The 22,277-nt window shown below is 49.0% G+C and overlaps 2 protein-coding genes across 6 annotated transcripts in view; one reads left to right on the top strand and one right to left on the bottom strand.

The window, feature by feature from the left end:
- The window catches only part of SETDB1 (SET domain bifurcated histone lysine methyltransferase 1), a 29,417-nt gene extending 16,733 nt beyond the window's left edge, over nt 1-12,684 (top strand). For both annotated transcript variants that reach the window (XM_068966305.1, XM_068966304.1), the window contains exons 11-22: nt 752-899; nt 983-1,141; nt 1,768-2,391; nt 2,964-3,080; nt 7,762-7,931; nt 8,448-9,076; nt 9,918-9,946; nt 10,062-10,194; nt 10,675-10,840; nt 11,202-11,413; nt 11,671-11,759; nt 11,934-12,684. In XM_068966305.1, coding sequence (XP_068822406.1) covers nt 752-899; nt 983-1,141; nt 1,768-2,391; nt 2,964-3,080; nt 7,762-7,931; nt 8,448-9,076; nt 9,918-9,946; nt 10,062-10,194; nt 10,675-10,840; nt 11,202-11,413; nt 11,671-11,759; nt 11,934-12,051 — 2,594 coding nt within the window. In that variant the 3' untranslated portion in view covers nt 12,052-12,684. The remainder of the gene's footprint in view (nt 1-751; nt 900-982; nt 1,142-1,767; nt 2,392-2,963; nt 3,081-7,761; nt 7,932-8,447; nt 9,077-9,917; nt 9,947-10,061; nt 10,195-10,674; nt 10,841-11,201; nt 11,414-11,670; nt 11,760-11,933) is intronic.
- On the bottom strand, nt 12,681-21,658 carry CERS2 (ceramide synthase 2). 4 transcript variants are annotated; one of them, XM_068966306.1, is made up of 11 exons: nt 21,540-21,658; nt 16,422-16,595; nt 15,881-15,998; nt 15,582-15,700; nt 15,291-15,348; nt 15,134-15,184; nt 14,802-14,894; nt 14,494-14,622; nt 14,181-14,287; nt 13,898-14,051; nt 12,681-13,696 (listed from the first exon to the last, which is right to left on the bottom strand). In XM_068966306.1, the coding sequence occupies exons 2-11, from the start codon at nt 16,592-16,594 to the stop codon at nt 13,556-13,558; spliced, it is 1,143 nt and encodes a 380-aa protein (XP_068822407.1). In that variant the 5' UTR covers nt 16,595; nt 21,540-21,658; the 3' UTR covers nt 12,681-13,555. The 4 variants fall into 4 exon arrangements, with proteins under 4 accessions (XP_068822407.1, XP_068822410.1, XP_068822409.1 ...); XM_068966309.1 differs by lacking the exon at nt 21,540-21,658 and adding an exon at nt 20,748-20,765; XM_068966308.1 differs by lacking the exon at nt 21,540-21,658 and adding an exon at nt 17,731-18,063.
- Nucleotides 21,659-22,277: the final 619 nt, after the last annotated feature.

Raw genomic sequence — 22,277 nt, 5'->3', positions numbered from 1 at the left:
AGGCCCTAGAGCGTGCGGGCTTAGTAGTTCTGGCTCCTAGGTTTTAGAGCACAGGCTCAGTAGTTGTGGCACACGGGTTTAGTTGCTCTGTGGCATATGGAATCTTCTCAGTTCAGGGATCGAACCCATATCCCCTGACTTCCAGTCTTAATTTTTATCCACCATGTGTGATTAACTTGTTTTAAAATTTTGGTTTTGTTTTTATATGTTTCTGGCATACGTTTTGGTTAATTTTTCTTGACAACATCAGTTGATCAGAGAATGTATTTTTGAAAATTTTTACCAAAGTATAACATAATTGGCTTCCCTGGCAGCTCAGTGGTAAAGGATCCATCTGCCAGTGCAGGAGACACAGGTTCAATCCTTCAGTTGGGAAGATCCCCTGGAGGAGGAAATGGCAACCCACTCCAGTATTCTTGCCTGGGAAATCTCGCGGACAGAGGAGCCTGGTGGGCTACAGTCATAAGGTCACAAAGAGTCAGACATGACTTAGCAGTTAAATAACAACGACAGCAATAGAATAATTATTAATGTAAATTGTCCGAGGCAGGAAGATAAAATCTTACTATTTAACTGAAAGTCAGCCTGTGCAAATATTCCCACTCATTGGTATAAATAATGAGATCTAACAGTCTTAGCACTTATAATATTTCCATTGTTGCTTTATTATATAAATTGAGAATCAAATCTGTGAATGAATATAAATGGCACAGCTCTTAGGTTCTCTATGGTCAATCTCCTTTTCTTACAGGTGCTGTGAGAAGCAAAGGTCCCGTGGTCCAGTACACTCAGGATCTAACAAGTACTGGAACCCAGTTCAAGCCTATGGAACCCCCACAGCCGACAGCCCCACCTGCCCCACCTGGTCCAGCTCTGTCCCCCCAGGCAGGTGACAGTGAGTGAGTGCTATTCCTTCTTTTTCAGCAGTTTCTTTTATATTACATTTTCTGTATCCCTTACTGTATGATCTCTAATCTCCTAGAAGCTTGGAAGGCCAGCTTGCCCAATCTCGGAAGCAGGTAGCCAAAAAAAGCACATCTTTCCGGCCAGGATCTGTGGGCTCTGGTCATTCCTCCCCTACATCCCCTGCACTCAGTGAAAATGCCCCTGGTGGGAAACCTGGGATCAATCAGACATATAGGTGAGAAAATCTCAGGCTCTCTGTTGGGAATGTTGGCAGTGTGGACTGAGTGGTCACTATATGGGGAGGTTCCTTGGCCACAAGGGGCCTCGTTAAGATTATGACGGTGAGAAGTTTGGACTTGAAAGCTTTAACCTTGGAATTTTCCAGGAAACAAAAAGTAAGAATAATTGAATTAGAAATTAGGTGCCTAGAAATACAATCACCAGAAGGTCATTTGTTAAGACTGCTTCTTGAACGTGGTGTCGTCATCAGTACCATAGAAAGGGAATTTGGTAGCCTCTTTCCTTGAATCCTGGGGGTCAGTACGGGCATTTATAGGAAACATAGCAGGGGAAACAACTAGCATGGATAGAAGACTGGATGCTAGTCCCACAATTCACAGGAAAAAATAAAATTCACAAAAAAGACACTGTTGAAACAGTTATTATCAGTTAATGAAGAGTAACCAGGGTGTTTCATTGTCCAGTAAGGCAAGAGGAAGTTTGACTTACTTGTGTCATCTTTAGCTTCAAGCGTATAGCTATTTGACAGGTTAGAGAAGTGGTTTAGCCAGCTAATGGGCTACTTATACAGCAGAGAGGTCCTGTTGCCTTCTGATCTGATCTCTTGCATCTCATTTTCAGGTCACCTTTAGGCTCCACAACCTCTGCCCCAGCTCCCCCAGCTCCCCCAGCACCCCCAGCCTTCCATGGCATGCTGGAGCGGGCCCCTGCAGAGCCCTCCTACCGTGCCCCCATGGAGAAGCTTTTCTACTTACCTCATGTCTGCAGCTATACTTGTCTGTCTCGAGTCAGACCTATGAGAAGTGAGCAGTATCGGGGCAAGAACCCTCTGTTAGTCCCACTACTCTATGACTTCCGGCGAATGACAGCCCGGCGCCGAGTTAACCGCAAGATGGGCTTTCATGTTATCTATAAGACACCCTGTGGCCTCTGCCTTCGGACAATGCAGGAGATTGAGCGTTACCTTTTTGAGACTAGCTGTGACTTCCTCTTCCTGGAGATGTTCTGTTTGGATCCGTATGTTCTTGTGGACCGAAAGTTTCAGCCCTATAAGCCTTTTTACTATATTTTGGACATCACCTATGGGAAGGAAGACGTTCCTCTATCCTGCGTTAACGAGATTGACACAACTCCCCCACCCCAGGTGGCCTACAGCAAGGAACGGATCCCGGGCAAGGGTGTTTTCATTAACACAGGCCCTGAATTTCTTGTCGGCTGTGACTGCAAAGATGGGTGCCGGGACAAGTGAGTTGGTTAGGGAATTGTGGCCCTGCCTCCAACTTTGTTGTGGTTTCCTTTATTTCCACCACTTTCTTTGCCTTATACTGCACTTCTCCTTTCCTCAGCTTCCTTGATCTGCTTTCTTAGCTGTAGCTCCTTCTGAAAGGCCTCCAGAGAGGCTGGGACCCCGCAGCATGATCCTGGGTACATGTTTAGATAATATTAGACTCATTGGACATAAACTTGAACATACTCCGAGAGATAGTGGAGGACAGGGTAGCCCAATGTGCTGCAGTCCGTGGGATCACAAAGAGTCAGATACAACTTAGCAACTGAACAGCAACACATGTGTCTTACCTTTGTTTTTTTCTCTGAGTCTCCTTTTCCTTTGCTTCCCTCCATCATGCATTCAGTTGCTAGTTGTGTCTCTTTATCTTACTTTGTCATATTCCTACTGTCTTTTCCTTTCTCATTTACACGTACGGGAAAAAAAAAAGAAATTTTACTACCCTGTCACCCTCCTTTTATCAGTAGTACTTCTTGCCTCTGAAGAAAGTCTCACAGCTCTAGTAGTTGTACCCTTCTGTTTTATACAGGTCCAAGTGTGCCTGCCATCAGCTAACTATCCAGGCTACAGCCTGCACCCCAGGAGGCCAAATCAACCCCAACTCTGGCTACCAATACAAGAGACTAGAAGAATGTCTGCCCACAGGGTAAGTAGTCAGGGGAAAGTTTAGCACCTCAGAGACTGAATTCTTGTTTGTCTGTGTTTGTAGGAAATAGCAGCATTATAAAATTGAAGCCAAAAAAAAACCTTAAACAGACATTTTATCAATTAAATCTTACTTACCAAATTCCCAGCACATATTTCTTCCTTGGGCTTTCCTTGAAATGAATGCATGTAATGATTGAATAGTATCTAGTAGTTTTCTGTTGCAGTAAAATATGACCTTGATTTCATAGCTGTATGATTATTCTAACAGATTGTGGTTTACTCTGGCAAGTGAGACATATTCAAAGAGAAGTAGGCAGGGGCCTGATTTATAGGACTTTGTAAATCAGAATAAAAATTAGAACCAAATTCATGATGTGATAGGAAGCTGTCAAGAGTATTTTAAGCAGACTACCAATGTCTGCCTTTTCAAGATTACTCTGACTTCTCTGTGAAAAATAACCTTTAGGGCAGCAGCAATAGACTTTGGAAGCTCAATTAGGTAATTTCAGGAACACAGGTAAGAAGTGGTGGTTGCTGGGGCTTGTCCTAGACTGAAAGTGGCAGTAGAAATGAGAAAGGATAGATACCACAAAAGAGAAATGAATTCACAGTGACTTCAGCCTTCTCAAAATAATGTTAGACACTAGATGGCAATTGAGGAATCTATTCAAAATTCTAAGGAAAATGATTTTTTTTTAATAATTTTATATGTTTATTTTTGGCTGTAGTGGGTTGCCCTTGCTGCGCAGACTTTTCTCCAGCTGTTGCAGGGGAGGCGCTGCTCTCTAGTTGCGGTGCATGGGCTTCGCATCGCCATGACTTCTCCTGTTTGCAGACACAAGCTCTGGGGCTCACAAGCTTCAGTAGTTGGCGGCACATGTGCTCGGGGATGCACTTGGAGATAGAGTTACAGAACGTGATAGATTGACTATGGAATGGGAGGGAGAAGAGAATCAAGGACAAGTCCTAAATTTTATACTTGAACAACTAGGTGTATGTTGGGTTTTGTACCCAAATGGAAGACTAGAGCTAGAGTTGCAGGTCGGAGTGAAATTCAGCGGTTCTGGCCACATTAAGTTTGAGGTGTCTGTTAGGCAACCCAGGTGGAAATGTCAAGAAGGCATTGAGATTTCTAGAGAGAACTGTAAGGACTGGCATAAAGAATTAGGAATCGTCAGCTCAGGAGTGGTAGTTACAACTTGGATGAGTTCATCTGGAAAGACCATTGATGATAGAAAAGAGAAGGTGCCCAGAAGTAAGTCCTGGGATCTGCAACTGGAAATTGGACAGAGGAGATAAAAACATGTGAGACTATAAGAAGAGACATGAGATCAGCATGTGGGATTGAGAAGGACAGGTAAGGCAGAGAGAGGACTGAACAAAGTGGGATATAGTGTGGTAAGCTGGATATATATGAATATGTGACCTAATTAGCCTAGTATGTAAGAAATACATAATTAACAGAAAGGACAAAGAGGAAAGAATGATCAGTGAAATAATTCAGATGTTTCCCCATAATGAAAGGGTCTGTGTTTCCAAAGTGAAATCAAGTTCTAGCATAACAGATGAAAATAGATGCCCACTAAAGCACGTGATAAAACGTGATCACTACATCCACAGAACACTGAGGACAAAAAGGAAATACTGAAACTTTCTACATAAGAGAAAGGTACCACAAAAAGAATTCAGAGTAACTTCAGCCTTCTTAAAATAATGTCTATAGTTAGATGGCAATTAAGGAATCTATTCCAAATTCTAAGGAAAATTATTTATTTTATATATATATATAATTTTTTTGTTTTTGGCTGTGCTGGGTCTTCGTCGCTGCACAGGCTTTTTGCTAGTTGTGACAAGGAGGGTGCTACTCGGGTTGCAGTGCACAGACCTCTTGCCACGGTGGCCTCTCCTGTTATAGCACAATGTCCAGTGCACGTGGCTAGTAGCGGTTCCCGGGCTCTGGAGCACGGGTGCAGTAGCTGTGGTGCATGGGCTTAGCTGCTCTGTGGCATGCGGGATCTTCCCAGATCAGGGAGCGAACCTGTGTCTCTTGCATTGGCTGGCAGATTCTTTACCACTCAGCCACCAGGGTAGCACAGGAAAATTATTCCTAACCTAGAGTTCTAAACCCAGGAAAGCTGTCAGTTGTGGGTTAAAGTAGGCTAACATTTTTTTAGACATGAAATACCTCAAATTTTTCCATTATTTCCCCTTAGAAAATTACTGGAAATGTTCTAAGTGAGGGGGAAAGACGAGAGAGGAAGGCACATACTGATCCGGGAAACAGTGGATCCAGCTCTAAAGAAGAGTGAGGGGAATCCCGCATGATAGTGAAGTTAAGGGGGCTTCCAGGCTGACAGTTGTGCGCCAGATGTAGAGAACAGCCAGTGTGAGAGCAGGTCAGACTTGGCTGTAGGAGAAACTTTTGGGAAACGGGGTTTGATAGAAAGCCTGATGTGTCTGAGTATCATCAGAGGAAATCAGGACATAAATTTAAGCTGAATGCATATTGAAAACTGAGCAAAGCAAAACACCGCTATTAGCGTTAGCTACATTGTGTCATTGATGTTTTGCTTGTAATAAAATTGAATGGTGTAACAATGTTTAGATTTTATAATGCTGTGAGTGTTCATTATAGCTTTTTTATAGGTTTGAAATGTTTCATAAAAGTATTTTCACATAACCACAAATATGTTCCTCCCCTACTTAAAACTCTTTAAGAGCTTTCCACTGCACTTTGGATTTTATTCTGACTCTTAATCTTGGATCACAAGACAGTGTACTATCTGACCCCTTCCTATCTCTCTCCTTCCAAAACTGTTCCAGCCACACTGACACTCTTCAGTGCCTGGATCGAGTTCGCCCAGTGTTTGCCAGCCTACCTCGAGAGCCTTTGTACATACTGTGCCCTCTGCCTGGCATCCTTCCACTGTTGTTTGCATGCTTATCTTCTTTAACCTTGAGCTCTCTCTCAGCTTTCCTGTCACCTCCTCAGAGAGACCTTTCCTGGTCTCTCTCAAACTAGGTCGTTTTCACTCCTTTAATTCTCTCATTCAGTTTGTCCTTTTATAGTATCTGTGACAACTTTCATTTTATTTGTTGACTTGTTTTTGGTCTCTTTTTCCATTAAGAGATAATCTCCATGAGGGCAGGAACCTTGTTTCTCTTGCTTACCATTGTATCATCAGCAAATTTTTACCCAGTGCACAGCGTATACTAACCGCGTAAATTCTGTTGAGTGGATGAACAGTACTCTGTTTAGCTGTTCTGAAAATTTCATGTGGTGATGATTAGTAGTTGTTGTTCAGTCACTCAGTTCTGTCTTGACTCTTCCAACCCTACGGACTGTATCACGGAGGCTCCTCTGTCTATGGGATTTCCTAGGCAAGAATACTTGGGTGGGTTGCCATGTCTTTCTCCAGGGCTCTTAGCAACCCAGGGATTGAACCCACATCTCCTACATTGGCAGGTGAGTTCTTTACCACTGAGCCACCAGGGAAGCCCTTGGTGGTGATTACACCTGAATTCACATGCTGGACTTGTCCTTTCCAAACTGATCCTGTTTTAGTTAACAGAGGATATGAACATTAATACCTTCCCAACCCCAGTAGAGTTTTTGAGACCTAACAAAGTTCTTTCTTGATGTGGTATTGGTTACATGGTGTGTGCAGTTTGTGAAAAATTGTTGAGCTGTAGACTTTTACATATTCTTCTCTCTATGTGTATTAGGCTTTAATGTTTTAGTAAATTTAAAAACATACCTTTATAGGGCTGCTGCAAGGATAGAATAAGAGAATGTATATAAAGCATTGATATATTGCCAAACACAAAATATATGTGCTTGGTAAATAGAAGCTGCTGTTACCTTTGCCTAGAGAGATTTTGCTGACGTCATCAACTGACTGTACTGTTGTCATCTTTCTAAAAGCGATTGTCTTCCTTAAATTTACATACCAGAAAAAAAAGAAGTTAAACCATAACACGAAGTAGAGCACAAAAATAGATACTCCCTAAAAATAGGACAGTTCTCTCAGTATATTATCTTCCTTTAATGTTGATATTTACTAGCTCTCTCTGATTAACTTCAGTAGTTTATTTTTTAAATAGTTAAGCTATAACACCTTGAACTAGATAGAAGTGAGCTCCCTGAGGGGAGAGATCATGACCTTTTCCATTGCTGTGTTTCCACTGTCTAGTACAGCTCTTGGTGTTTAATAAATGTTCACTGAATAAAAGAATGAAAATCAGTACCAAAAGCAAGAGTCCCATGAACTTCCAGTTCCTCATCTTTTGCTCCCTTTCAGTGTCTATTATATGGGCTTCTGATTTCCTTAAATATATTTTATTGTATCAGTTTCTACAAGCTGACTTATTTTAACGGCTCTTAATCTATATTCACATCCTGGTTCACTTAGCTTTTCTCCAGGTGTTAGACATTCTTTTATTCACTGTTGCTGTCTTTAGTGCTATAAATATCTGTATTAATCACTTTTCCCCCTTCTGAGTTATTTCTTTGAGCTATATTTCCAAACAAATCGAAGAGCATAGACAGTTCAGTAAGTCTACTTATTTAGATCATCGCCTGATAAATGATGACACCTTAAAAATTGTAACAGTTCTGTGAATGTAACAGATGCTCTAGTGATCATGATATGATTGATTTTATTGTGATCTCCTCCCAGAGTTTATGAGTGTAACAAACGCTGCCAATGTGACCCTAACATGTGCACAAACCGGTTGGTACAGCATGGCCTGCAAGTTCGTCTGCAGCTCTTCAAGACCCAGAACAAGGGCTGGGGTATCCGTTGCTTGGATGATATTGCCAAAGGCTCCTTTGTCTGTATTTATGCAGGTTGGTGATGAAAGGGTTTCTTTCTGGGGTTAGAACATGGTGGAACGTTGAATCAGAGACAAGTTGAATTTAAGAATAAAATGCTTAACCTGTGAACTAGGAGAAAGAAGACAGGATTTTCTTCTATAAAGAACATGAGTGATGCGCCTGTCTGGGTGAATCAGGAAGGGTCAAAAGTGCTTCAGGAGAACAAGAATGAAAAGGGATAAAATTGTGGACATGTTTCAGCAGAGAGACATGGTTTTAGAAAAACTGACATGTGTCATTTTTTTCCCACATCACTCCACACAGAGATTTAGCATAACTTAGGAAGAATGGGGTGGCAGAACGGGCAAGATCTAAAGCTCCCCTTACTCTCACTGTTAAGACACTAAGGAGGAGGTATCATCAAAGAGAAACAAGAGACCATAATGAATGTTATTTGACTCTGTACTTTGGGGCTGGGTATTGATGAAATGAACTTTATTCTTTCTAAAAGCTCCTCATAACCCGGGAAGGCTTTCTCTTCATTCCCAGGGAAGATCCTGACAGATGACTTTGCTGACAAGGAGGGCCTAGAAATGGGTGATGAGTACTTTGCCAATCTGGACCATATTGAGAGCGTGGAGAACTTCAAGGAGGGGTATGAGAGTGATGCCCCCTGTTCCTCTGACAGCAGTGGTGTAGACTTGAAGGACCAGGAAGATGGCAACAGCGGTACAGAGGACCCCGAGGAGTCCAATGACGACAGCTCAGATGACAATTTCTGTAAGGACGAGGACTTCAGCACCAGCTCGGTGTGGCGCAGCTATGCTACCCGACGGCAGACCCGGGGCCAGAAGGAGAATGGATTGTCTGAGATGTCTTCCAAGGACTCTCGCCCCCCAGACCTAGGGCCCCCACATATTCCTGTCCCTCCATCAATCCCTGTAGGTGGCTGCAATCCACCTTCCTCTGAAGAGACATCTAAGAACAAAGTGGCCTCGTGGTTGAGCTCCAATAGTATCAGTGAAGGTGGCTTTGCTGACTCTGATAGCCGTTCATCCTTCAAGACTAGTGAAGGTGGGGAAGGCCGCACTGGGGGAGGCAGAGGGGAAGCTGAGAAGGCTTCCACCTCAGGGCTGGGCTTCAAGGATGAGGGAGACATCAAGCAGGCCAAGAAAGAGGTAAGCAGTGGCAGGGAACTCGGAGAATTGTGGCTGTTATATAAGTTTGATGTGGTGACAAACTTAATGCAGTCTCACCATGAGACCATGAGTGCTTTTGTTATTGTTTTTGACCATACCACATGGCTTGGGGATCTTAGTTCCTTGACCAGGGATCGAACTTGGATCCCCTGCAGTGGAAGCACAGAGTTCTAACCACGGGATACACTGCCAAGGAATTCCCTCACCATGAGTCTTCATATGCAGATGATTTATTTGATGGATTTCTATGGCAAACCTGATTAATCTTCCCCCTAATACATTCCTATGGTGGTGTGGTTGCTAAGTCATGTCTGATTCTTGCAACCCCGTGTTTGTTTAAAGAACCAAATTATTTTACAGTCAGCCTGCTGTGGGTAAAGTACCTGATTCATTCCAAAGTGGAGGATTTAAAAATAATTTTTTAAAACTGCTACCTCAGTTTATCTACATCGTTGCTTTCATTATAGTAGAAAAACAAGAATTGATCTTAATGTATTTTTAATGATGTTGAAACTTACCACATTACAGGTGGTGAACAGTCCCCTGTCCTTGGAATATTCTGCCCATGGTGTTTTCCATGCACATTTTGTAATGCCCTATTATTGGGAAGGGTTAAAGACCCCTCCCAGTGGGGCTTCCTGATGAAAACGATCGTTATTCTCAAGTTGGAGTGTAATTTCTCCATACACACCCAACTTGAGATAGTGTACCTCTCGCTGGCTAATATCTTTAGAGGTCATCTGAGGTGAAGTCTACAGTTGTTGGATATATTATCTAGAACCATGGAAACATTCAGCCGTTCACTCACTCTGTTTTGCAGGACCCTGATGACCGAAACAGGATGTCGATGTAAGTGCTTCACTTTTTTTACCTGCTTCCAAATCTTCCTTCTCTCGAGCCTACAAAAGCAGCCTAAGAAACGGCCAGTAAACCTGACCCCTCTCATGTCTTCCTCTCCCATCAGAGTTACTGAAAGCTCTCGAAATTATGGTTATAATCCTTCTCCTGTGAAGCCTGAAGGACTTCGCCGCCCACCAAGTAAGACTAGTATGCATCAGAGCCGACGACTCGTGGCCTCTGCTCAGCCAAACCCTGATGTGAGTGGCCTCTCTCAAGCTGTGCCCTCCCCAGCCTCCTGTTTTAGAGTGTGCGTAAAGGAGCGTTCTTCTCGTGTCAAGTCTGTCACCATATACTTTTAGACATTTTCTTGCTTCTCTGGTCTTGACTTCCTGCCTCATTTTCCTTCATCCAGCATCTAATCTCGCTATAGCCTCAACCCCTTCCTGCCTAACTGTACCTAAAAGCAGGGATTCCAAGGGGCCCTTTCCATTTACTCGGTTTTTTATACACATATATTTTTTGGCTTCACCGGGTCCCAGTTGCTGTATGCGGGATCTTCCATCTTCCTTGCAGCATGGAGAATCTTCTTTATTTGCAGCTTGTGAGATCCAGTTCCCTGACCAGGGATCCACACCAGGCCCCCTCTGCTGGGAGTGTGGAATCCCAGCCACTGAACCACCAGGGAAGTCCCTCTCCAGTTACTCTTATTCCTTCTTTTCACCCTTCTGCTTCCTCAGGATATCCTGACCCTGTCCAGCAGCACAGAAAGTGAGGGGGAAAGTGGGACCAGCCGGAAGCCCCCTGCTGGCCAGACTTCAGCCACAGCCATGGACAGTGATGATATCCAGACCATCTCCTCTGGCTCTGAAGGGGATGACTTTGAGGACAAGAAGAACATGTCTGGTAGTCTGGAAGAATTTGTGGGGTAGTAAGAAGGAACCAGTAGGGGGAAAATTCAGATCTTAGAATTGAAGCATCCCTGGGAAGACTCCCTGACTCCCAGCTAAACTGTTAATAATGTGTGACATATCGCCTCCCCCTCTTCTTTCCAGTTGCCTTTTCTTTTTCCCTCTGCTCCTGTATCCAGCAGATCTAATCCTGCTTGAAAAAAACTGCCACCTTGGGCCTTTGCTTCAGAGTCTCAGCTTATTGGTATTCCTGAGGTGCACTGGGTGGGATAAAAATGGAAGCAGGAAAATAAAAGGAAGTAGAAGGTCCAATCCTGAGGTAGGGTGGACCTAGCCCCATTCTTCTCCTTGTCCAGGTCCAATGAAGCGCCAGGTGGCAGTAAAATCCACCCGGGGTTTTGCTTTGAAATCAACCCATGGGATTGCCATTAAATCCACCAACATGGCATCCGTGGAAAAGGGGGAGAGTGCACCCGTCCGTAAGAACACACGCCAGTTCTACGATGGGGAGGAGTCTTGCTACATCATCGATGCCAAGCTTGAAGGCAACCTGGGCCGCTACCTCAATGTGAGACCCCTTTCACTCACCTGTATATGCTGGTTATACCCTAGTCCTCACATTTCTAGTTCTTTTAAATACAACTACATAAACCCACCTTTTCTCATTAAAATTCTTGATTGCAAAGAATCTTAAAAGAGGTGGCTTTCAAAATTTCTGTTGCCATGGGAGGATCAAATGGCATTGTTTTCATCCAGCGCTCACTCACCCCACAAAACCAGATTCTGTTTCCTTGGTTCATAAGTGATCTGTACTTAAACCTACAGCACAGTTGCAGCCCCAACCTGTTTGTCCAGAATGTCTTCGTGGATACTCATGATCTCCGCTTCCCGTGGGTGGCCTTCTTTGCCAGCAAGTAAGAGGGAATCAGGAAAGGGGATGGGTGGGTAGGAAAAGCCCAGGTTGGGGAGGGGCCAGGACATTCAAAGGGCCTCTCTCCCATCTGTGATCAGTTCCCCCTACACATTCAGTCATCGCAGGCCTGGGTTTCTGCTGTTTGACCACACCCCTTCCTCCTCTTGCTCTTCAGGAGAATCCGGGCTGGCACCGAGCTCACCTGGGACTACAACTATGAGGTGGGCAGCGTGGAGGGCAAGGAGCTGCTTTGCTGCTGCGGGGCCATCGAATGCCGAGGGCGTCTTCTTTAGAGGACAGCCTTCCTCCCGACCTTCTGAGCCTTCCTGAACTGCCCTTTCCTCAGGAACTGGGTCTCCCTGACTGTTGGATTCTGACCCCCAAGTTTCTAGTCTAGCTACTCCTCAGCTTCTAGTAGATAGAAACGGGGGTTCTGGATCAGGAGACCCCTTCCATTGCGGTGCTAGCAGGCAGGGTCCCTCCCCTGCCTCCCGAGGCACTGGGGGTGGGAGAGGTTACCACTCTAACCTGGGCCTGACATCCCTTCAGTCCTCCTGTGGCCCACCCCTCCCATCCTACATTTGTTCAAGTGTTCATTCTTCTACCAGACTTTATTCCTAGAATGAGGGCTGTGTATTTTACTATCCCTGGTTTGTATTGCTTCTTGAAAGTCTTTTAACAAGATCTTAAAACTAAGATTGTGATTTGCTTTCTTTCCCTCAGCTCCCAGTTCTAGGTCTTGATGAGAGAGGAGTTTCCCCGACCCTTCCCAATAGGCAGCTGTCATTAATCCTGACCTTTCTCTACTTTCGCTTTTTCTTATTTGCCATGTGATATTTTTTAATGTTGCATAACCATGAGGAAGGCATGAGGAAGACTACCGTAGTTTATTTAGTTGATCACTCTTCTCAGTTCTTAAGAGTCTCAAACACTTGTTGCCATGTTTTACTTAATCTTTAATATATTTTAATTAAAAAAAAACCATTTAACAGTACATTTTGGTCTGAAGTGGTCCCTCTGCTGAAATGCCAGGTGCTAGCTGTAATTCAGGCTTTAAAACCCAAACCCCAAATGTTTAATAAATAAAAATTAGAACTAGTTGCCATTCTACTCCAAACCAGCTAGCCTAGGGAAAGAGGCCAGAGAAAGGAGGCAGTAAGATCTTGGACCTGTGACTACAGGGACAGCTGGCAAAGAAGTAACAGAAGACTTCTGAGCAGTCCACATTGTGGCCCCCGCTTTTTGGCAGAGGTAGGATAAGGGTCACGTGCACCCACCTACACTCGGTTCATTTGGATCTTAGAAGGGAAAAAGTTAAAAGTCAGCTCAGCTTTGGTTTCTGGTCCAAGTTAGGGAGATTAGAAAGGTGAGCCTTGGTCCAACTTTGGCAGAATGAGGCCCACAGGTGGGACAGTAAGGCACGACCCTGGCTCTGGAGGTCAGGGAGTCGAAGGCAGACAGGCAGGGCCAGATTCTGAAGAGTAAGGAATGTGACTTATAACCCCCACCCCCAGAACTGAGGAAAGGTCTCAAAATCAGTAGAAAGGACAACTTGGAAAATAAGACCAACCCCCCTCCCACAACAAAGGATATAACCAACCTCCCCATTCCTGGAGATAGGCTGATTAGAATTTGGTTTAAAGGCAACTGGGTGACAGAAGCAGGGGGTGGGGGCACAGAGAAGAATGGCTCCTCTTGCTCTCTCTCCTCCTCCCCAGAGCTTAGAGTGACCCTGTGGCAGGGTGGGGTATTTCCTTGGCTTTATACGTTAATCTGAGGGGCAGCAGGGACAATGGTTCAGTCATTCTTACGATGGTGGTTGTTGAGGATGGGGTGGCCATTGGCCAGGGGCCGGTTCTTTGCTCCTCCCCCAGCTGCAACCTCCTCCCCCTCTGAGCTCTCTGTTTCTTCCCGGTCACTGCGTTCATCTTCTACTACCTGTGAAAGGGATGAGCAGGGTTACAAACCCGATGAGCAGGGTTAAAAACCCCTAAGGACTGCCTCTCTTGGTGGGCTTTTTCCAGATATACCCAGGGCCCCACAGTAGGTTTTAGAGGGTTGCTGATACGGGAGGGAATTTGGGCCGTTCCTAGAATGGAGGGTAGTATAGGGCCTACAGAATGGGGACAGAACCATCACCTTTCCAGTTATGAACTTGTGGGCCATGCGCAAAATGAGGTAGGCCCAGAAGATATGCAGCAGCTGTAGCACTCCCATCATGAAATTGAAGAAGTAATAGCCAAAGAAGGCGGGATAGAGCTCCAGTGGGTACACCAGCGTGCAGTGCAGGATCCTTGGGATGGGGAGAGACAAGAACGGTTAACACAGAAAGGAGAGGGTCAAGACTGAGGATAGACAAATAGGGCCAGGGAGAGGATTCCTGATTTCTTCAAACAGGAATGTAGTCTGGTATCCTACTCACCAGAAGGGCAGGATGACCAGTCGGGTGATGATGAAGACAATGGCGAAGACGATGAAGATGTTGTTGCAGGTGTTTTTCCATCCCGCATAGTTAAACATCTTGGCTGACTGTGTAGATAGCCCCCACCTATCATCACGGGCTCCTGACTCCCATATACATTCATTCATACATCCCACTTAACCAAACTAGCTCTGTGCCCCAACCTCTCTGGTCCCAGGAACATCCACCCACCACTACCCCAAAAAAAGGATAGAGGGACAGAAGAACCTGCACCAGGGTCTCTAGGCTTGAGGAGATGCCCAGGAAGCCTGACCTCTAGCAGGTAGTCAGAAGAGTCGTGCAGAGCCATGATGAGAGTCCCTGCTCGGACGTAATTGGCAAACCAGGAGAAACTAATGAGGATGATGGTGGCCACGTGATGGATGATCTGCTCCTTGAAATCCTGTAGAAAAGATGCAGCCTCCAGAGGACTGTCCTGTTCCCCTAGCTTCTGTTCTTCTCCCTTGTCTTAAATTCCACTTATCCCACAACTCCATCCAAAGCACCAGGAACTCAAAGGGGAGGTGGTTCAGACCAGGCTTCATTTTGGCCCCTACTCAATGGTACAGCCCCATGGCTCACCTTTCGCTTGACATCAGAAGCAATGCTGAAGAGCAAGGACCAGTAGAAAGACAGTTCAATCATGTAGTACCAATACTGGGAAGGGATGATGCTCTGAGAGAGAAAAGAGGAAGTTTTAACGGACCCCAGAGCCACTGGACCCACTGGTCTCACCTCTCCAAACCCAGCCCTCCTTGCACTTCAGATTAACCACCATGACTGCAGTCCCTTCTGCCACGTGTCTGAGATCAACTCTTCACAAGGATGTGTATGTCCCAATCCTATCCTACACTGATTCTCACCCCACATAAGGGCTAATTACCCCATATAAGGAATCAGGACCCATCACGTACCTGTATGGGATATCCCTCCCAAACTTTCCTCAGGTCATAGAACCAGGGTTTCTGCAGAGAGATGGTAAGAGGTTAGGAAATTCTGGGCCTCACCCCACCTTGCCAGAGAACCTACTCCCCTACCACCGCCCCCCCCCCCCAAGTAATCCCCACTCACGTCTACAATGACAGCTGTGCCGGCAATGAAAGCAATCAGGTAAAATGTGAATCTCCAGCTGGAAGAGGAAACAGAAATGGCTAGGAGAGCGGAATGGAAGAATGGCACAGCCCTCCACCCAACCCCCAAATCCCTCCCCCCAGACACCCTCAAGGATATATTCAACCAAATGTGCTGCCTCACCCAGGAGTAATCTCTCCATGTACAGTTGCGGGCCCCCCCACTCCCCAGCAAAACACAACAGACCTTCTTCCTCTGCCACCCAGTTTCTCTTGCCTCAACTTCCCCTACCTTGCCTCTCGGAACTTCTTGAGGAGACTGGGCCGGTCCTGGTTGCGACGGCGGCGGAACCAGCGCTCTACCTGGCGGCCGGAGAGCCCGCTCTGCCGCGACAGAAGCTCTACATCTGCCTGGGTGGAGTCAGAAGCCCATTGTGTTCAGCTTCGCTCGCCCTCCCCGCCCCTCTGCCAGTAATGACCCAAGTCGGCCCCATCTGAAGGGAAGGGGAGATGCCTTCCTGTCTCTTCACCCCATCTCCTCACTCCCTACCAGGACTCAGTAACTCCCAGAACAGGGTCTGCAGCTCATACCTGTTTGGGCTGCTTGCCACTGGTCATGTAGAAATGCTCCAAAGTGGGGTTGGGAGATGCCCGCAGCCGGGTTTTCTCTTTGACATTCAGGAGGGCAGCCAGTGGTGTAGCCACATAACTGGGGAAGGGATAGGAGTGAGGGGTGTCTGACTCTCTTGAAGCAGGCAAGCCTGGTAGCCCCTAAACTAGAGGGCCTGGAGGGGGATATTGCAAGCTCAGGCAACTTTATCCTGGGCCTCAGTTTCCCAGCAACCCCCTCTCTGGCTGCCTTGGGCTGCCCATAGCTGACAAAGCTGCCTGTGTTTACTAGCCACGAGGCGGGTGGAGGGCAAGAACAAATAACCATTGAAGGAATGGGCCTGGGGGTGCTGAGCCCTCAGAAAGACAATGCTGCCTTTAGTGGGGGGCACACAGTAGGCAGGGACCTGGGTGGTGAGAACACCAGTGTGCAAGACCAATTAAACAGCAAGAGACAAACTCGAAGTACAAGAAACTGCGGCTGGGAGCCAAGGAAGGCATGGGGGCAGGTTGGTATGCTCACAGCTCAAAGAAGTATCGAATGATGAGGAACAGCAAGGCCAGGGGTAGTGTGATATAGAGGTCAGAGGCTTTGGCGTAGACACGTCCATCTCGGTCTTCTAGATCAGCCCAGGTTAAGTTCACAGGGAGCCACAGCCGTTCCCACCAGAAGTAGTCATGTAAGGTCTGGAGCATCCTGAATGAGGAAGGAAGTAGAGGGCATCAAAGCAGGCAACAGTGCGGAAGACAAATGACAGTTTTCACAGTGTAACAAAAAGAGCAGGGGCAAAGCCTCAAGCCCTGGGCTCTGGTCTTGGCCATGTGGACAAATCAGTGTGCCCATCTGTAATATAGCGGCTTTCCAGTTCTAACAGTTACTCTTAATATCAACCAAAGGTGACGTTAACAGCCCCTGGAAGTCCTGATTCCCTAGACTTAATTAAGAACCTTGGGGTCTCCCCATCATTTTGCTATTCTTTCATGGAAACTAGACAGGATCTAGCCCTAGAAGCCGGGGCCAAAAATCTTAAGTGAAATCAGAGTCATCCTTCCTTCCCCCCACCCTCCAACCTCTTCCTAGAGCTCCCCTGTGTTAGTCACTCAGTCATATCCAACTCTTTGTAACTTTATGGACTGTAGCCCGCCAGGTTTCTCTGTCCATGGAACTCCCCAGGTAAGAATACAGGAGTGGGTAGCCAATCCCTTCTCCATGGGATCTTCCTGATGCAGGGATCAAACTCAGGTCTCCTGCATTGCAGGCAGATTCTTTACCATCTGAACCACCAGAGCTCCCAAATCAACCCATAACGAACCTTCCTTGCCAGGGAGCCCAAGAAAGGATTGCAGGGCTGGGGCAAGACCTTCCTCCCCCTTCCCTATAACCCACTGAGGCAGCAGGTCCTAGGGAAAATTAAGAGGCCAGAATAAACCAAAATTATGCCCCCAAATAGTGCTGAGCTCAAGGACAATCAAAGGACATCAAATATTGCACACAAGATTAACAGCCCATGCCCAAGCCATCCATTCCCAAACATTTAGGCAGAAGGACTCTATGTGAAGCCTATTCTCAGAAACAAAATGAAGACAAGGCTGCAGGGAGTCAGGAGTTGGAGGATAGAGAGTCAATACAGCAGACTAAGACATCCAGTAGAATTAGGAGCTACTTTGTATTAAGGCTCCTCTAGAAAATAAAATGCTAGTCTGCTCAGGGAACACCCATCACAAATACCCTCAGTGCTCAGGATAGAGCTGCTGCTTTGTACCGCCTCCCTCCCCCGTTTAGTCCATGGAAAGGGAAAGGATCTACAGGGTGGTGGTGACCACTTGGATACCCAAATGAAGGAGGGTACGATCTGAGGCTCACGCAGGGACAGCAGCTGCTTGGAGCTGAGAGAAGGAGCAAGATGATCGCGTAGAATCAGCGATGGTGGTCCACACAACAACTGGCAGTCCTAGGACTCAGCAGGGAACCCAGTAGGATGACAAGGCCAAAGCTTCCAGGCTACCAAGCCCTCATCCTCCCAGGAGGGAGGCCAGGTGGGTGGTCTCCAGGCTGGCCTTGAGACTAAAAGCTGACACAGAAGGAAGGTGGTCCCCTCCCAGCTGCCGAGCAAAGAGAGTCGGGAGATTGTTCTCTGCTGTGAACTGGAGACCAACCGGTGCCTCGCTGAAGGCTGATCATATCACAGCTGAGCTGGGCTGCTCCTCCGACAGCTCCACCCCCACCCACCACCGAAGCACTTGCGAAATCCCTCTCAGCCTGTCACGGGTCAGCATTTCAGCTCAAGGACTTTACCCTCTTGTCCCCACTCCTGGTCACTGCTCTTTCAGATGAAAGCAGAGGGCAGCCCCGACAGTAAAGGAGTTTCAGCTCCACCCGCCCCCAACAGCACGCGTACTACACACATACGTACACGTACACACACACACACACATTCCAGGCCTCAGCTCCTGAGGACACTGCCCCTTCCCTCTCCACCTTGGCCAGAATAAATATTTAATTAGTTAAAGAGATGGAAGCCTTTGGAACTGAACAAAACTAAACACAGTTATCACAGTAGAACTCTCCCCACACGACAGTGCACACAGACACACTTTTCTTTGAGAGAAGTTGTAGAAAATGTAGAGTAGAGAAGGGGCAAGGCAGAAAGCCTACATGTGGTGGCACACCTCCGGCTCTTCTTGCCACCTTCTTTGCTTAGTCTGATTGGAGGTGAAGAAACAGGCCTGACTCAGTCACCTGACTGCTAGTCCCTTGGAGCCCAATTTGTCCTCCATTGAGGACTAAAGCCAAGGGTACTGTCTGGCCTAGACATTGGGCCCCATTCCTACCCTGGTCAGTGGAAACCGGCAGGTAAGTTTCTTTTGTCACAGATATTTTGAGGATTAAAGATTCAGAGGGCTGGCTGGGATCCTGGAGGCTAAGAGTAGAGTCCCTCTCCATGACTCCCGGGGGCCCAGGAATGCCTCATGCCTACAAAGAAGGTGAGGAGCTGCAGAATCAGGCAGAAAGTCAGAGACGGGTCAAGGGCAAGCACCTGGATAGTGCAACTATCTCAATCGCAGGACAAGGTAGCACCTGGCCCCTGCCTGCTCCAAGCAGGGAGAGCAGAAGATGGTGTGAGCAGAGAGTGTGATGTGTCGGGAGTTCTGAATGGGGGCTCTCTCACACCCGGGTTTCAGGCTTTCTGTGACCACAGCCCTCCCCTACTGCCGAGCACTTCCATTAGCAGAGGAGCGGTGGCCTGGACCCTGCCCCTCGCCCCTGGGGCCTAGCCCAGCAGGAAGAGGCACCAGATTCAGCAGGGTCAGGACTTCGGACTCCCTGTGAGGGGGAAGGGAAGACAGCAGGGGCTCCCAGCCCGCAGGCTGCACTTACACACCCCCACAGAACCTACCAGTCCACTCCTCGTGGATGTCCCTGGCACACCAAGCCAAGGAATGGATCTCAAACAAAAAGGTGGGTCAATAAAAGGGGATGTGCCTTCGTGCCAGGGAGACAACCTTGCTTTTCTGGGTCACATTACTTAATTTCCTGGTGGAGAAAATCACACCTATAGGAATTTTTCCACTCAAACAATTTATTCCCCCACACACATGAAGAGACAATAGGGTGTGTTCGTGTGTATGTATCTCTGTCTCTCTCATGCACAAATACACCTGCCTCAGAGACACAGACACCACTTTATGAGGCACAGCTGGAGAATGGCCAGCTGAGCAGGGATTTCATGGGCATTGGATTACCAGGAACTTGAACAGAGCTCCACCCGGCTGCTACCTTTTGCCCCAACTCTGACTGACCCATCCCAGACTCTCACAGACAGATGAAAAAGGGCAGAGAGTCCCCAAGGGGACTTGTAGACCCAGTCTGCTAGGAGGGCAGAAGTTTGAGGCTATGAGGAAGAGATCTCACAGACTCAAAGTGATAACAGTCCCAACGGCTCTCAAAGTTTGGAGAAATAATTGAAGAAGATACAATACGATCAGTAAGGGAAGACAGAGTGACAAAGACAGGATCCCAGATGTTCCCAGCTTTCACTGGAGCCTGAGGGACTACAAAAAAGAAGTGGAAAGAAGTGGCAGAGGACCTGAATAGTCCAGCTTGTTGAAAACTTTTTCAGGCAGCTACACCAGGTCACAAACTAGAAAGCTGCGAGCAATAGATGAAGCCAAGGAGAGGTGTGTCATCCGTCCAGGCTGAAGTAGAGCTCTCAAAATTTTAGTTTTCTGCGGGCCCAACACAGCCAAAGACTGCAGGAGACTACAGCCCCCAGGGGGAGAGAATGACTGGCAAGTTCAAGAAGTAGACTGGGATGCCAGGGGGGCCATGCTAAAGACACAGTGAAGGATCGGCCAGCCTGTGGCCAGTGACGGGAAAGTGAAGGCCCTCCCTCCCAGGGGGAAAGCTGGCCAGAGGCCCCAATGAAGGGAGTGGATTGTGGGGTACCAAGGAAGACAAGGAACTCTCTCTCTTCAGAACAGGGTTTCTACAGGTCACTATATGATTAGCGTCAGGCCCTGAGGGAGGAGGCTGCAGACAAGCCCTTATCCTTAGAAGCCCCATCACAAGCCCAGTCAGCCACCCACATTAGGCCCAGCCACCTGGAGTCTGCTATGGGACTGCAACCTCCGCTAACACATGTGGGAGTGACTGCCTGCTGGAGGCCTTTCCTGATTCACTTCTCCGGAAAGGGGGGCTCACTCCATTCCTCAGGATCCTCAGAAGCCCCTATCTCCTGTACCTGCAACTCAGGTGAAGGATCAGATTTTGACACCAAGAGTCTACCTTAGGAAGTGAACCTCTAAACTCAGGCCAAAGATGAAAACCACACACATGCAATTAACCTACTTGCCAGAGAGCCTCCGGGCCAGAAATTAGCAAGGTGAGGCCCAGAAAACCAGTTTCAGCAGCAGCTCCCCCTACCCCTGCCCCACACACCCCATAACGGTATAAGAGCCTTAGCCACGGGGCGGGGACCAGGGGCAGACACTCTGAGCCACTCCTTCCTGTTTCCCGTTAAGCACATGGACGCTCTGACCTCCCTCCCGGAGTGGGCACAGCGAACCAATTAGAAAAAGCAAGACCCTTCACTCTCCTCTCACTCCAGCCACGGGATCCCCCAGCCAGGGGCCGCGCCGCGGGGTCTCTGCCAAGCAGCGGGCTCTCGTGCAACTGCTCACCAGACTTTCTCTCCTCCCCAACAAAAGGGCGCCGGGCGCTCGGCCGTCCGTGGGCAGCCCCGCGTCCCCAACTCCCAGCTCCTACCTGTTGCCCAGGACTCGTCCGGGCTCCGGGCGGCGCGCTCGAGGACGCCCGGGCGGCCGGCCAGCCTGCCCTCGGGCGGCGCTGGGGGCCCGGCCGCTCCCGCGAGGCGCTCCGGCCCGCCCTCCACCAGGCCCGCCGCCGCCATGAGCGCGCGGGGCAGAGGCCCCCGAGCCGGCGGCCGCGCCGAGCGCCCAGCCGCCCGAGGGTGTGCGCCCGCGCCCCGCTCCGCTCCGCGGCCCGCTCCCGGCCCCGCCAGGCCCGGTCCGCCGAGCCGCGTCCTCGCGGCCCCCGCAGTTCTCCCAACTTTTCCGCGCCCGGTGCCGCCCCACCCCCGCGCGCGGCGCCGCGGACTCCCGGGCGCGGGTTCCGACTCACTCGGCGGCGGCGGCGGCGGCGTCGCGGAGCTGGCCCGGCCGGGAGCCGCTGCGCCGTCTCTCCCCTCGTCCGAGCTCCGAGCCCCCTCCGGACTGGCTCCGCTCGCTCCTCTCCTCCCCCTTCCGCCCGCCCGCCTGCCCGCACCCTCCCTCCTTCCTCCTCCTCCCGCCGCCCTCCGAGCCCAGCCGAGCCGAGAGCGAGCCCAGCCAGCCCGGGAAAGAAAGGCCGCGAGCAACACAGCAGCCGGGAGACTGGGCGTGGGCCTACGGCCCGGCGACGGAAGGGGAGAGGAGGGCGGGCGGGCGCGCGGCGGGGCCCGGGCCTCCGCGCGGGGTAGCCGCGCCCAGCCCCCGCCGCCTGCCACCGCCCCCTCCCCGGCCGGGGCGGGTGGTGGAAGCTTGGGAGCCGAGCCCTCGCTGCACCCGGCGGGCGGCGGAGCGCCACTGCAGGCGCTGCACCGCGGGGAAAAAGCCCCCGATAAGGGAGGCAGTGCGGGGTCTCCCAGCCTCTGGTCTCTCGGTTAGGGGCGCGCTCCGAGGACCCCGGGTCAAACCCGCGAGGGGCGAGGGGCGCGGAACGGCCGTGCCCCTGCACTACCCCGGCAGCCCCCACCTGCGGCCCTCGCCCTCCGGCCGGCTGCGGCCCCCAGTTCTCTCAGCACCCCGACCGATGGCCACACTTCCCACCTCCAGCCCCACCGGACAGCGGAGGGAGGAGGGCGCCCCGGCTCCCGGCCCG

The sequence above is a fragment of the Capricornis sumatraensis genome, chromosome 2, assembly GCF_032405125.1.
Source record: "Capricornis sumatraensis isolate serow.1 chromosome 2, serow.2, whole genome shotgun sequence".
Lineage (NCBI taxonomy): Eukaryota > Metazoa > Chordata > Mammalia > Artiodactyla > Bovidae > Capricornis > Capricornis sumatraensis.
The sequence above is the reverse complement of the archived record's forward strand: the minus strand, read 5'-3'. Positions and strand labels throughout refer to the sequence as shown.